General features: G+C 39.7%; 1 protein-coding gene across 3 annotated transcripts in view; it reads left to right on the plus strand.

Moving 5' to 3' along the window:
- Positions 1–16203, plus strand: part of LOC135306315 (uncharacterized) — a 79263-nt gene that overhangs the window by 7679 nt on the left and 55381 nt on the right. For 2 of the 3 annotated variants that reach the window (XM_064429981.1, XM_064429983.1), the window contains exon 2: positions 4050–4163. In XM_064429981.1, coding sequence (XP_064286051.1) covers positions 4050–4163 — 114 coding nt within the window. Of the gene's footprint in view, positions 1–9; positions 1391–4049; positions 4164–16203 lie in introns of those variants that run through there. The other variant, XM_064429979.1, reaches the window with a different exon arrangement.

Consider the following 16203-nt stretch of genomic DNA (forward strand, 5'->3'; position numbering starts at 1 on the left):
GCCTGAGGGGAAGTCGGGAGTGGGCAGGGATCCGTGAGGCTGTGCTGGTCAGCGGGGGTGAGGGAAAATAGAGAAGCGTCACCTTCCTTGCTTCTCGGGGAAGTTAAGCTCTGAAATTGTGAAGGGGAAAAAAAAAAAGAAAAAGAAATCTTGGAATCGTAGGATATGCTGAGTTGGAAGGGACCCATCAGGACCATGGAGTCCAATTCCCGACCCCGCACAGGATGCCCAAAGAATCACACCCTGTGCCCAAGAGTGTTGTCCAAATGCTCCCTGAGCTCTGTCAGCCTTGGGGCCGTGACCATATCCCTGAGGAGCCTTTCCAGTGCCCCACCACCCTCTGGGGGAAGAACCTTTTCCTGACATCCAACCCAAACCTCCCCTAACTCTGCTTTATGCCGTGTTCTTGAGGCCTGTCAGTGGCCACAAGAGTGAACAGATGAAGAGAGGGTTGCCTGCTCCTCTGTCTCCACTCGCAAGGACGTTGCAGACCGCAGGGAGGGCTCCCTCGGTCTCCTCCAGGCTGAACAAACCAAGCGGCCTCAGCCACTCCTTGGGCATTGCTGCTTACGATCTTGATTTAAAGTATTTCAGCACTAATGGATGTCCTGTAAGGGTGATTAGTCTCACAGAGAGATTTCTAATCCCAGTTTGTGGCCATGTATGCGTTTTTATCTCCACTTTAGTATGGCTTTTGGCAATCCCCTGTAACCTCGCTGTGCAGGAAGCGATGAGGAATGGTTTAGATACACACAGAGATGGACTGAAAACTGGCCGAGCTGCCAGGCTCAGGGGCTTGCTCTCATTGTGAGCAGTGGCAGAGCTGCACTGGTGTCCAGTGACATGCCCCAAGCTGTGATACTGCACCCAGTATTCTTTAATGCCTTCATTATTGGTATTGCTTAATGTCTTGCACCACCCTCCTGCATGGAATACTGATAATGAGCTTGCTGGGGTGGCTGTGGGAAAAGTGCCCCCACCACGGCCCACAGAGGTTCTTAGTGCAACACCAGTTAAATAAGTAACTTTTACTGTGCAGCATGGAGAGGATGTAAAGAAATACGCATGAAAATACGAATGTCTGGTCAAAACCCTGCCTAGGAATAAGTGGTGTGGCTCTCAAAGAGTAAGAAATTGTTGTGTTCAAGTTGCATCATATTCTGGGCAGTATCAAGTCAGCATTCCTAGGTGTTTAATAAATGTCAGGAGGCTGTGATTCAAAATAATGGCTGTAAGCCAATACAAGGCTGGAACTGGCATGTAAAATTTGTGTGTAGCTGTACATGGACACCAGAAGTAGCTGCTGTAGTGCCAATCTGAGACCTCTAAAGCTCTGCACCCAGTCACTGCCACAGAGAAGCTTTAAAATTAGCATGAAGACCAGCGCCGGGTGAGTTTAATTGGAATGCTTTAAAAAGAGAACTATCTTGCTCACCTTTTGGCTATATTCTTGCTATTTTTCTCTGACTTCAAGTTACTGTTATAGCTCTTTCTTCCAGAGAATGCTTATTGAGGGGAATATAGAGCAAAATGTGAGGTTACAAAAAAGGCTATGCTACTAAACGCTTCTATGCCACGGAAGCTCAAAATATACTTTAAAAAATCTAGGTAGAGGCTTAAGGGACAGACACCAAGGGCTGTGATGAGGAGTGAGTGGGATTCCTGTGGGGAAAGGTTCCCCCCAGCAGATCATGAAGCAGAAAAATTGCAAGGGCTCCTCATGGCTTTTCACTGCAGGAGTGCATGGAAACAGGTGACAGTGGCAGTGGCACTAAACCTGCCACAGCACCGTGTGTGTGATAACAGCACATCGGTGCCAACTCTCCCACATAATAAGTGATAGAATAAGAGGAAATGGCCTCAAGTTGCACCCAGGGAGGTTTAGATTTGATATATAGGAAAACTTTATTCACTGAAAGGGTTGTCAGGCATTTGGTACAAGCTGCCCAGGGAACTGATGGAATAGCAGTCCCTGGAAATATTAAAAAAACTTGTAGATGTGGTACTTAGGTTTTAGTGGTGGACCTGGCAGTTTTAGGTTAATGCTTGGTCTTGACCTTTTCCAGCCTCAATGATTCTGTGATTAATTATTCAAAATACACTGTCTTGAGAGGAACCAGTGCAGCAGGGCACTGAACATGGTGAGAGTCGTGGTCCTCACAACTTTGTGCTTTGTGAAGGCCAGAGAAGAAAAGTGTGATCGAGGGATTGTGTGCAACTTTGTCAGCTGGAAAAAGGGTGCCATGAGTTATATAATAGTCTGAAATGGGAAAGAAGGCAAGAAAAAATAGGGAGGGATAAAAGAAGGTAGGGCTGAAGCCGAGACATCCAGAAGATAAGAAGTGAAAAAGCTAATTAGCGGCAAGTGAAGAAAGTCCAGAGTTCCCTTTGTGCCCTTTGTAGCTGCGATCCTCAGAGGTGAGTGCTGTCTCTGAGGGAGCCCACAGGGCTGATGTGCCATAGCTCTCAAGTGTTCCTGTGCTGCAGGGACTAGCCCTGCCACATGGGAGTGCTGGGGGGAGTTTCCCTCCTAACATATGTGGTTAGACAAGATAGTCTCTTCTTCTTCCCAAAGACACCTTGCTAGTTCCCATTTTCATTTGCAAGAATTTATCTATCACTTTGTTTCATTGTGTATCAGCAAGTCAGATCCCATGTAGTCCAGAGGGGTTTTGATCTAGAGCCCATTGATTGAATAGGAGATAGGTGAAGTTGTCCTGTATCAGATGTTAAGGCATAGGTTGGCCTGGAGAGGGAGAAAGGGTAGCTGGCACTTCACTGTCAGCACTGACACTCAGAGAAGAGATGATAAAATTGAATTGTTTTATTGTGTTTCCCTTCCTTTTAGCTCATGGACTGACACTCATGAAAAAGCAATATTTAGCTGTTATCTGTGGGAGTATAGTATCCATTTTGACCAGCCCACTTGCTCACTGTACCTCTTCACAGTGACAAGCCCTTCTCTAATCCTCAGCCCTCTGCAGCCTGGCCTTTTGCTCTCTCTTCTGGTAGTGCTACAAAGGAAAAAAGTTTGCCAAAGGTCTTTACGTTTGAGCACAAAACTTGTTTGTTCAGTTGTTGATGAAGTGATGCTGAATTTAATGTGTCACAATTTACTGATTTTCTTGCATCTAAACATCAGCTCTTACACTTAGCTAGCTCGTTATCCTTTTCCGTAGTGCATTAATCCAGAGGCAGATGTTGATGATCTTGTTAAATACCAGGTAGGATGAGATTTTCAATACCCTGGCAGTTAAATTGCATACTGTCAAGCTGTTATTTCTAGCACCTTTACTATCTTTTTTCATCTATTGTGATGGAGCTGGAGATTTTAATTTATTTATTTATTCAAACTGTATTCCCGATCTGTTTGTGTATAATTTTAAATTTTGTATAACATATCTGACTTGTGACAGGTAATTGCATAGCTGGTTTTTGCTGTGTGCTTATCAGTTATCTGTAAGTCATACCAATTTGCTAAAACAGACTGTGAGGTCAAACACTTTTGTAGGAATTAAACAAACTAGTTCTGAGAAATGTTTTCCATTACTCCTGCTGCTGGCTGAGGAAGGACAATTTAATTTACTGCATTTTAAGAGACAGTCAATGTTCATTTCAAGACACATTATCTTCAGTGGAAAAAGATGCTGGGCCAATTTACCACTTGTGCAATGGGAGCTAAAGGATTAAGGGCTATTGTATCAACAGAATAAAGGTTTTAGGGGCTGTGTTGTTGAGTCAAACCAGTGTGTGGATCAGTAGTACTTTTTGGCTTTAGCAAAATGAAAATATAATTGTACCCTGGTCCTTCAAGAAGCATCATGTTGCAATGTCCTGAAGTGGCTGCAGAAAGCAAGTAAAACCTGTAACCTCATCTTTGTAAAATTAGCTTTAATATGATATAATGATGTTGTTGCTACTTCAAAAAAATCTACATTTACATGGAAGTTTTTCTTTACTAAAAAAAAAAAATAGTCTTTGAGCATTTTGTGGATTTTTGTCCAAAATACCAAGATGCTGGGGTGCTGAATGTCACATATTCATTCCAGATGGTGTGCCCACCTCTGCTGTGCTGGACTGAAAATGGCTACTGTTTTCTGCCAGAGTCTACAGTGTTGATCCAAAAGATAAAAAGTTGCCCTCTGGAAAAAAACAGAACCATAGTAAGTACTCTGCTACATTATCTGCAAATTTATCAATGAATACAGATTGGTTATTCCTTTTCATTACCACCCTTTCTGTGTTTTGCATGTGTTGCTCCTCCCGAGGGACTGCATGGGAATAGCATGTTGACTGTAAGTATAAATTAAATGTTTGTGTAAAAGAAGAACTATTAAAATGTAATCCTGGGCAGGATGTGCCTGTCAGCAGGAAGCTTCCTAAAATACCCTGTGTTTTAAGGGTGGAATTTTAGAGTAGGAGGGAAGTGTAGAATTGCTATTTACCTGTCTGATGCTGCTTTTGACACACATGATGAGCCAGCTTCATTTGACTGTCACCTCCTTAGGAGGCAGAATTCCTCGGCCCACACTTTGCTTAGCATTGACTACTTCTTTATTTACTCTTTGTGTCTTTGCATTTTATCTGGACTGTGCATTTTCAGTGAAGCTCCAGTTAAAGACAGGCTTCTCAGTCATGGCATTGTAGGAGGGCCCACAGAGCCTCCCACACAGTGCCTTCCTCAAAGAGAGATAGGGATGTCTGTTTCTTTGAAGAAGCACTTTTGAAACAAAAGGGATTCCCCTATGCCTCTGACAATTTTTTTCCCACCACACATGTACAGAGCCATCAAACTGATGGGCCTCCTTCCATTTGTCAGATTTTTCAGAATAACCAGATTTTAGGATTTCCCCCTGGATGTGCTGTGTCTCTGTGTTGCCTCTGGGGAATGCCTTAGAGGAGCTGTGGGCAAGGCAGTGGGTGAAGGAGGGCTTTGACAACTGGGGCTGAAGGAACCTCAGTCAGAGGACTGGGAGATTCAGGACAGTGAAATCTTGGAGAAGGTGTAAACTAAATCAAAACCTTTTCCAGTCACCTTTACCTCTTTTGCGTCTATTTGGATTTTGCCTTCTCAAGGTCTTCAGTGACCTTTTCCTTTGTAATGACATGTGGTCAGCAATAAGAACCAAAAGAGCAAGTCATAAAAATGCGCTGAAAACTTGCAGTTACAATGCCTTGGCATGAGAATTTTGTCTCTGAAAGAACTTGAACACAGCTTAGAAATCAGCAACCACAGTTTGGCACTTTTCTTAGCTACCAAAGCAACTGACAGAATTTGAAATCAGTCAGATTTGCAGGGAGGAAAAAACTGGTGAGTTAAAAAACAAGAACATAGCAAGACCATGTCTGAATAAATTTCCAGTTGTCTGTACATAGACCATTTATTGAGAAAGATAAGAGAAACTAAATTTTCATAATCCTGATTACATGCAGAGGATTGACCCAGATGCATGATTTTAGCTGTATTTATTATATTTAAACACAATGATTGCCTTCACATGTGTTTACTGAAATGAGAATCCACAACCACTTAAATGCCTCTTAAATATTCCTGTTTAAAAAAGAAACTATTGGATTCATGCATACTAAGAAGTAATGTATATGGCTGTGGTATTCTAGAATTAATTAGGTCTCTTATTTTAGTTTTAGAATCAAGAAGATATTTTCTCATTGCTTGCAGAATAAAATAGTTAAATCCTCTGCTTAGATCTGAAAGTAGTTTTGCCCACAGCAATCAAACTAATATTTTCTTTATAGCTCAATCTCTCTGTAAGCCTTATGCTGATTTCATTAGGCTTTAGATCAGGTTCCAAGTAACTAATTATATTTATAGTGTGATTTCTTTGCTCAGAACAACTAATTTAGTTAAAGGAGTTGGTGGGAATGGTGAAAGGTTAAGTAGTATTCCTTTGCATTACTTTGTCCAGGTGCAAGATACCAGGAAAACTGTTTGTCTTTCTGTTTATAAGCCCTCAGTATTGAGCTGAGCAGAAACTTTCCTGTTTTCAGTATTTTGTGAGAGCATAGTGATGAGCAGTTGATATACTGACTTTTTCTTTTCTATTGAGTAGGGCTATGATATGTTTTTGGTCTAAAAATAGGGTCAAAAATAGCTGGCCATTTGAAAGTGATGAGAAGTCAAAATGTGAGGATTTCCATGTTTTTCATGTATGCTCATTGCCCCAACTCTCTTCCTAACATTTCTTAATGCATTTTCTCTCACACTGCTCTGTTGTAAAGCCACCACCCTGCCTTTCATCACTTTCCCACTCTTGCCACAAATCCCCTCTCACCTACAATCCACAGGCCTGCCTCTCTTTCCTCAGCTCAGAGCTGCTGCTCCACTCATGCTCATCTTTGAAAGGGCCTCTGCTGCATCCATGCTTCTGTTACTGCCTTCCTAAATGCTGCCACAGGCAGCTGAGTAATGCTTCTCTCATCTGGCCCTATCCACAAACCTAGAAGACCTTTCAGCTTTGGTTTTGGGGATTTAAAGGGCTTGGACAGCAGTAGGTTTGTTTTGCAGCTTTACTTTGCTAAAGGATGTGAAGGTTCTATTCTTGCATCACTAGCACTGATTCTATTTCTCCATCTCTAAACTCTTATCCTTACTCCACAGCTGTGTTTCTCTGGACAGTACATTATTGCTTTCCTTGCCCCTAGAAATCAACACATTTTCAACATATAGTGACCATCACACATCCAGAGTGCTCAGTGAAAAATTTTCTGGATTCTTTTGTTTTTCCTCTCCGAAACTGTAATTTAAAGAAATAGGCCCATTTCAAGTTGAATTTCTCAAAGAAGGTCTGGTATTTGACACAACCCTGTAGACTACCAGGCTATGTTGGGTCATTAAATGCTGGATCTTGTTAATATTCTAGTGAAAGCCTGCAGAATTTTGAAGGCCTGAGCCATAACATCATGCTCTAATCTAAAATTTACTGACAACCTTGAGTTACCTTTTTTTTTTTTTCCTGGTATGTTTCCATTCCTGAGAAAAGCAAGAGCTGCAAGACTGATTTATATATACTCATTCAATTAACCAAGTGAGAGGGAATCAAACCTTTCCAGGCAATTTTGTTTGAAGTGTCTGCACTCTTCTCTGTATCGCATGAGGTGCCAACACCAGTGGGAGTTTGCCTGAGGTAAGAGCTGTGGGTTTGGATGTATTCTTCCATTTTTATTAAGCCTTACACTCACAGGAATTTTGTGCTTTTTAATCTTGTAACTGTACAGAACTTATCTGGGTATGAAGGAAGATAACTTTGTGAATTGCTTTAATTATTCTCATCCGGTCACATTAGGTTTTATGAGTTAGTCACACTTAAAAAATTCCAAACCCACTTTTGTAGCAAGAAGATGTTCAACTGAAATCCTTGTGCAATACATCTAACCAGTAAAAAACCAGTAGCTAAAGTGAGCTACCAAGATACATCAGTACTACATGCTTCTTCCCAGTTGGTCCTTAATTTCATTGTATCCATATAAGCCTTGTAACTTCCTTTTCTGCCTTTATTATCTGCATGGTTTTCTTTGAAATCCTTTATATGGAATGACTTCTAGGAAAAAAGCAAGTTGTCAAAAAAAAAATAATTCCAGCTAAGCATGTTAAATATTTATTGCTCTTAATATTCAGAGTATAGCTGCAGAATTGAGCAGTATTTATTTGCAGTGCAGTAGCACTGAGATTTCCCATGCTGGTAAACAATGTAAGGCAATCTTACAGCCATTGTAATCTTTCAAAACAAGAAAAGGGACTGAAAGGGAGACCAGGACATGAAGAAGCCAACAGCATTTTTGAAAGGTCTTGTGGCAAGTACTATGCAATGCATTCATTTGTGAATACAATTAATTATTCAGTTAAGCAGAACTTATATGCTACTTCACATAATCAAAATAAGATCTGATATCTTGGCATAAGAGTCTACCAAAAAAATGGTAATATGACAAGACTGTCCTCCTTTTATTTATATATATGAAGTACAAACAAATGAAAGAAGAGACCTGTTTAGTCTGTACCATGGGACTGAAATTCTACACAAGAATAATACTGAATTAATTCACTGAAAGTTTTGAATTAGCACCTCAGACTATCTATTTATAGGAGCAATTCTTTGGAATAAGTTTTTTCAGGACAGTAGGGGCACATTCTCTGGTGTTCCAGAGTGAAACCATCTTACATTTGTAGATCTAGGCTGTGAACATGAACGCCCATTTGTCTCCCTGCACACCTCCTGCAAAGCCCAAAAGTGTATTTTAGGTAAAAATGAACAGACCAAGTGCATTCTATGTGCCTGACACCCTGCTGCTCAAATCCAGCAAGGTTTTAAATAAACTGGGCTAATTTTTCCCAACTGTAATGGGGAATAATGTTTCTTTTCTCTACACAGGCCATCATCTTTTAGTAAAGGCCCTTGTGCAGAGCATATGTTAATCCATGCATTTTAAAGAATGAGATGACTTGCAGTATAAAAACCCAAAGCATTCATATCAGTTACAGACACCGGAATACTTTTGATGGATCTAATATTCAGCCTTTGGCTGGAAGGCAATTTTGAAAGAACCAACTAGTTAAACTTGAGATACTTCTATTTCCTCATAAGATTTACTTCTCCTCCTTAATCTGTAACTCCATAGTGAGTTTCTCTAACCATCAATACGACAGTACAGCAATATTGCCTCATCAGTCATGATTTACTTAATGTTTTCTGAATTTAGTAATATTTGATTAAAATTTAATGTGAACATATCATATCATGCCACATATATTATTGCATCCATTAATCAGGTAACCATAATAATGAAATGTCGGAAGATTGGATGAAAAAGGAGCTGAAGTCTTTGATAGATGTTTGGCATGGGTTTGTGAGTGATTAACGAAAAGATATCCAGTCAATTGTGTAAAGCTTCATTAATATACATTTACAATCATCTATGTACTGTATCATCAGATATTTTTAACCTTAGTTAAACTTGATTTTTTAATTTACTGCATGACACTAAATATTAATAATCCTGAAAAATATATAGTATTCTATTAACTCTCATAATGCCAGAATGATTCATAATGTGTCCTAATGCTTTTGTAGCAAACTATGTACTAAAAATATGGTCAGAGTTAATGGATCAATTTTGTTAAAGGTGGAATAACAAATGCTTTATGCATGGCTCTATAAACCTCAAATTACACAATCTTATTAAAATAAATGTAAGTTGGTATTTCCATCTACTTTTTTAATATGCAAAGTTATTTATGATCTAATCCTGCAATGCATCTACTCCAGTTTGGTAGAGGAGATATTGATAACAGTAACACCTTAGTTCATACTCATAAGTATTTTGTTAAACATATGAAGACTTTCTAGATTAAAAAAAAAAAACAAAATCCAAACCAAAGCTGAAATCCTTAGGCTTCAGCTCATGAAGCAGGATTATTACATGTTCTCCAGGTAAACTTTGAGAAACATGTCATTGTTTTCTTGCTAGTTGTGAAAGGAAACAAAGCAATAATCCTACAGCCTGGATCCATGGAGGAAGTTCTTTATAGTGTGAAGGATCATTTCAGGGCTGTTTGTCATGGCAGGAGTGCACAGTGGCTCTTGAGGCGTGTGTGTTCTTTCACTCAGGGCTGGGTGCAGAACAGATCAGAGCACACACGCCTTGGTAACAATGCTGAGTGTTCCCAGTGGCTTGCAGTGTATTCATGGTATACAACACGGAGCACGCTTGCAGGGTGTCCTGGAGGCACCTGCTGAAAGGCTGCAGCTGTTATACAGCTGATATTTGTCTCATATCTTCTCTCACTTTTGGTGAGAATTCAATTTATTTAGTTTTCATATATTGATTACTGTGAATCATAGAGAACACCATCATTTTTTTCGCTGCAGCTGCAGGTATCTAAGTACATGTTTACACCACAACAACTTCAGAAAACAGATCTCTTCAGAATAGTTTCAGAACAGTGTTGCCATTTATCTTTCAACATAGCCTGTGATTTTGAAGTATGTTTGGTTAGAAGCTGGATGCTGATCTCTAAATTGAAATCTTGCCTCTTTTGAAGGCCTCTTGGAGATCACTGTTGTGTGGTGTTGATCTGTATAAGCACCGTGCACTATATTGGCATCCAGTTTATATTTTTATCCCATAATGTCTTGTCTTCAGCTGATTTAAGGATGCTTTCTTCAGTAGTGTCTAGTGGGCAAAAGCTGGTAGCAGTGTTTGGGTACTTGGGTAACAGCTTAGTTGTGAGCAAGGTGGATGAGTCTGTCCATCAAGCTACTGATAAAGGGCATTAAAAACAGTCAGGCCAGGATCTATGGCTCTTCTAAACTAAATTCAGCCAAAATAGGCCTATGCAGCAGCATCTGGTACCTGTTCTGCTAAGAAATGTGAAACTATGAATTGAAGGAAAAATTGAGGCTGGTTACTACCAATTTTTATTATTTGGAAACAGTCTGACTGGATGCTGTACAGAGCCTGCTTACTTGGAGACTGACAGAGACATAAATAAAATAATTATTATTCCACCTAAATGTAAAATGATCCACCTGTGCTGGCAATATTCTTTATACCTGCTTTATTTAAAAAAAAAAATGGGGGTATACAGGCTCTGTATCATGTTGCATTACTTATTTTACACCACCTACTTCACATACTGCCTTTGACCCCAGTAGGTCTCAGCATATATCTTGAGCGTGCAGACTGGTGATGAAGAAAAATGTATTGTGTACTTTCATTATGTAGCTGTGAAGAAGAATTAAGAAGACACAGGGTGCAGAATTCTTTCTTGGGCTTAGGTGGACTTTTGAAAATGAATTTGCTTTTGAGCTCCTGTCAGCAAGAGTAACCATAACTCATTTTCTGTGGCTGTTAATCCTGCTTGTGAGGGGGTAGGGATAGTCATTTTCTTTGTTGTTGAAGGCAGGAACAGCATCATAACAAATAATGACTTTAGGATAAGCCTAAATGGATGAAGTGCAATTGCAGTTGTCCTTCAAAATTAAGAACGGTAGGACAAAAAATACAGAAAATATGCTCTAAACTAATATTACTTTCAGCTTTTGTTGAGTGCTCTCTAGCCTAGGACCTGTCCAGGTTTGCAAATGCTAAGGCAATGGATGTTGAAGCATCTATGTTAAGCAGTTATTTATTCACTCTTTTACAGGTGGGAAAATCAGAAATGTATAGAAATATAGGATACAAGTGTCCCTTGTACAGGTAGCAGTAATGGAACAGGGGGTTGTACCCCAGAGAGCTGTGGTTTACTTTTAGACACTACAGTTCATCACTGAAACAGCACATTGAATATAACATGCATTCCTGATTTTTTCAGTAAAGCAAGTTTTTTTCCTACACATTCACAGATTTCATACAGGAGAAAACACATCAGAGATGTGGTGATTTTAAGCTGTGTTTCCTCTTTTCATCTTTAGTTGTAGCGGGGCAAATGGTGTCAAGTGTAGGTATCAAAAGCCATGGATGGGAACTCCTAAGAGTCTGTAAAAAGATTCTATTTTGGTAATTCTTTTTGATGAAAGGCATGAGAAGAAGTTGTCTTTGGGAATGTGACAATTGCTGCAGTGCACAAAGTTATTTCCTCCTCATGGCATCTGTTTTTCAGGAGAGAAAAATGCTGAGATTATGCTACAGCCTGAAGCTCTAGCATGTTGATGAGGTAGAAGGAGTCCAAATAAATTAACTGTTGTCAGACTGTGATTCCAGTGACTGGGATTTTATGTGGTTGGGGAAAAAATGGTCTTACATATTTGGAAAATTGTAGTCTGCTTTGGCAAGAAGGCAAGTGAGCAGATCAGAGCCTGTTTCTCATGTCATTGAAGCGTTTGAGGACTTGCCTTCTGCTGAGATGGGAGAGAACTTTCTGCAAAATTAAAAGTGTTTGTTACATCTATCTAAAATGTGTAGCCCTGTTCTTGATGTAAGATTTGCATGACTTCAATCTGCTCTTCTGGCCTAGGGAGGTCTGCCTCTAGCAGTTAAAGGAGGCTTTTTTCAGGAATGAACTCTGACAGTTCCTTGAGTTTGTTGCTGAATTATGTAAATATTGATGTGGGACTTGAGGAGAAAAGCACTGCCAAATTCACAGTGCTTGTGTCCTTGCCCTGCCTTTCTGCTGCTGTCTCTGATATGATGACTGAAATATTGCAAATGCTTTAAGTTACTCCTTAATATTATGGTTGCAGAAAAGGGAGGGGGGATTGTTTGCAGCTGACTGCATCTTGGAAGTTGAAAATCTTGTGCTCGTCTTCATGCTTCTGTATTTTTATATTCATATCCAATGTCTCTGTGATGGGCTTACGAGAATGATGGGAAAACCTTACATTAAGATTTGGATATGAAGACAAACTCTGAGTTTGGAATTTCTATTTTTATGGATTTGCACCCTTTCAGCATGGTATTGGAGAACCTAGTGGTGCTTTAAGCACAGGTTCTCCTCACTCTTGCAACTAACTGGGAAGAACTGCATGCATCATAGGTCCTTGTGCACAGCATAGGTAGGGCTTTAGGTAGGTGCTGTAAAGCTTTAGATTGCTTATGTGGAAATGAGGGTGCTGCTCTGTGTAAATCAGGGAGACCAAGGTGATGGAAGGTTTCTTAACAGAGTGTGGTTTAGCTGGGATAACTGGTAGATAACAATTCATGCTGCACACTGAGAGCCAGCCATTGAGAAATTTCTCTCTTCTGTAGAAACACACAGCCTCTCAGTAGAGATTCATTTGTGCAGCACTGAGCTGAGTTACAGTACCTGAGATTTCAAATGACAAAAGAATCTTGCTGTCAGACTCCCTCTGCTGAGCTGCTGATACAAAGGGCTGTGGGAGGCGAGTAGGAACACCAAAGCGTCTCCAATTGTTCTCAGATAGCTCTTCACAGAAAGGTCTTCCCAGAGTTTGCTGCATAGAAAGCACAACCCACACATCATTGTTACTCATTCGTTCAGTTTAAGAGGCTTGTTTTTCACAGATGTGCTCTTCCTGTTTGGCATTTGTAACTGAGGATTGTTGTTAGTTGTAGAAAAGTGTCATCCAACTATAAACTGAGATTTTCAGCTGATTCATGAACACCTTTGTTAACTACAGCATAAAAAGGAATAGGGTTGAGTGTGGAATGTAGGTTAAGCTATTTCTACCCCAGTATATTGTACTACACAGGGAGGGTGAAAAAGAAATCTTAATTAATAGCTATGCAAAAATTCTCTCTCCACCTTATATCAAATAGAATTAGTAAAGCAATTAGAAAATTGAGTTAATTTCTATATGTTAGCCTGTATTATTCATGTGGAGCCTATATATAGAGATGTGTATATATATATATGGATTTAAAAATAATTAACCAAAATTGCTGTGCGTGGTAAGTAAAGTAAACAACCAGTGTGTTTGAGTAAGGCTTTCATGTGAGAAAATTGGCCAGACATGCTAAGAAAGGCAGTAAAATTTGGGAGAAGAGGAGAAAATGAATTATCTCAGAATAATGGGACCAGGACCATTCATGTCTCTATAACAGATAATTTGTGGAGCTTGGAAGTTTTTATTTCTACGTTAATACTACAGCCAAAGAGGATAATCACAGATAAGTAGCTGTTTATTGTTGTTCCAGGGAAAAATGATCAGATGTGTTTTATTTCTGCCCAAGTTTTATTCAGTATAAACTTATCATCTCATGTCTAGCTTTAGAAAAAATAGTATCTCATGTCTCGATGAAAAAATAGTAAAAATGACTTTTGAAAGTGATTTAAAAATAGTTCTTCATACCAAAGTGCAACTGTGAAAACACTTCTGAATTGAAAAAGCAGCTTCCTTTTGGCATATGGATTAAATGTGCTCTCTCCTGGTCACATCTGTATCTGGCTGGGTACTGCATCTCTAGGAATTTACACTCTTCAAAAACAGCATTAGGTGTGAATCTGGCTGCTTGTCAGAAGGCTATCCTTGCTTAGGCTTCCTCGGATCAGGGGGGTTTTAAAAAGTAAGGATATTTTTAAACACATAAGTATTCTCTTGAAACATTGATAAGCACATAGAAAAGGTTAACTATTAAAACAAAAAGGATAAATAACAGCATTTGCCAATATGTTTGCAGCAGAGTGACAATCCAACACATACCTCTGGAAAGTTGGTTTACTAAATTAAGTACAAAATAACTATTTTGAATTATCTAATTGTCTTTTAGTTCTTAAGGTTTTGGTTTATTGTTGTAAGTTTTTTTTTAAACCTACAATCAAGGATCTAATTTCTGGTACCTGAGCATTGGCAACACATTGGAGAGAAATATCCAAAGTGGAATAAAATTTATTCACTCTGTAAATTACAGCTGTATTTAACATTGAGTGTTCTGGTATTCTTGGAAGTCTTCCTTTTCAGTGAATTTAGGACTAAAATGCCAGCAAATCAGTTTTAGTGGTGTTGATATGATATGTGTTCAGTTGGAAAGAATGAGTGGAAGAGGGAAGAGACATCTGGATGGTGTTACTTCTGCAAAGAAAATATATATCCTCCATCATAAGGCTGAATGAAGCACCAGTGTCTTTCTGATGCTATGCAAATTGTGGTTGTCCTCAGCACATTCAATTTCTGTTCTGAGACGTGATTTTTAAGATCTCTTCACTACTAGATCCAGACATCCAACACACAAGGTTGCTCCCCTTCAAGATTCTGAAGACGACGTGGCTTAGGCTGAGATTTACAGGGGTGGATCAGCTGGAGGCTGCAATCTTCCTGGCAGCTGCCCCCAGCTAGTGACCCCAGCTATCCTGGGGAAGAAGGGCACTAGCAATGTGCCTTTCCAGTCAGCCCTTCATGACCCAAAGTGAGGTATAGCTGTTATGCTTCCTTCCCAAATGTCCACAATGCGTGTCTGGTCTCATACCAGTGTAGTGTAAGGAAATTATCCAGGTGTGCTCTCATGCCCACAAACAGGATGGCCGTGGGACGCCTCACCCTCAGATCAAAACATGAGAACTCTCTTTACATTAGCTTTTCTCACAACGACTTTGCCAAATGTGCAGAGCAACAGGGAGCCCTGAAGCAGCCTGTCTCCTCATCCCTTTCCAAAGCCACCTCCTTGAAGGATCACCTCATAATGGGGACTGATTGCCTGTTTGATCTTGGTGAGCCTCAGTTTCACACTAAACCACACAGATGCCTCAGGGGCCACCACAGAAGCATGGGTGATGAGGGGATATTAGTGTGTACCTGTATTCCTGTACAGTATCTGCTGTATAGTTAAACACCTTAAATAACCCTTGGAAATTATTCTGTATTAAAAAGTGGTAGCTTAGCAACTGTACGTTTTTGGGTGGTTTTTTTTTTTTTTTTTTTTTTTTTTAAACCAAACAGTGAAGGAAGTGAGTTCTAATCCTCTTGAGGGTGCTGTTTATTAAAATTTCCACCATGGAAATTAGACAGTATCTTCCTCTTTCCCAAAACAATTCTGAACTAATTGCAGCAGAAACATTTCTTTTAGCTGAGGTGACAGAAATAGGTGTTAGAGACAGGGTTTTTTTTTCCAGAAAACTGGAAAAATATATGAGGCTTGTTAGTGCATCTGTTAAATAATGGCTTTAGGAGGTTAGATAGGAGAGGATACAGGCTGTTTAAGTGCTCTATATAATGGGTCAAGAACCCAGAATGAGAATTAGGGTGCCTTGTAAATGTGTGGCAGTCACAGCATCAAGGTTAAATGGAGTTGCCCAATCAGCGGGCTGGTAACAGGGAGTTGATGTTCTTAAACCCATTCTGGACTTTGCTTTCCTGTGGTTGCTAAGGGTTGAGTTCCATGGGAAGTGCTCTGCTTGTAGGCCGTGTTACTGGAGTAGGGTACCTAGATGAACTTGAGCTGGCATGTGGGATTTGACCATCTTAGGTGCCCATCTTTGAAAAAGAAGTGATACTGTTTGTTGTTGTTTGGGTTTTTTTCCTCCTGATGAGTATGTGTGTTCTCTCTTGCTCTTTTTAACATTAAATGTCTTAACATAAAGCACTTGTGCACCGTGTAGGCATCTAAGTGTCAATCCTTTGAAGAACTTCATCCTGTCATAGTATCCTTGACTTAAAAATGCTTCTGGCTTTGGGGAAGGTACACAAAAAACTACAAATAAAGCTGAGTCTGTGCTTTACAGTGCTGCACCCTGAGATGTTTCCTGTGCAGACAAATTTGTACTTGGCTATGTGTCTTGAAATTTGTAAT

Source organism: Passer domesticus, chromosome 8 (genome assembly GCF_036417665.1).
Source record: "Passer domesticus isolate bPasDom1 chromosome 8, bPasDom1.hap1, whole genome shotgun sequence".
Taxonomy (NCBI): Eukaryota; Metazoa; Chordata; class Aves; order Passeriformes; family Passeridae; genus Passer; species Passer domesticus.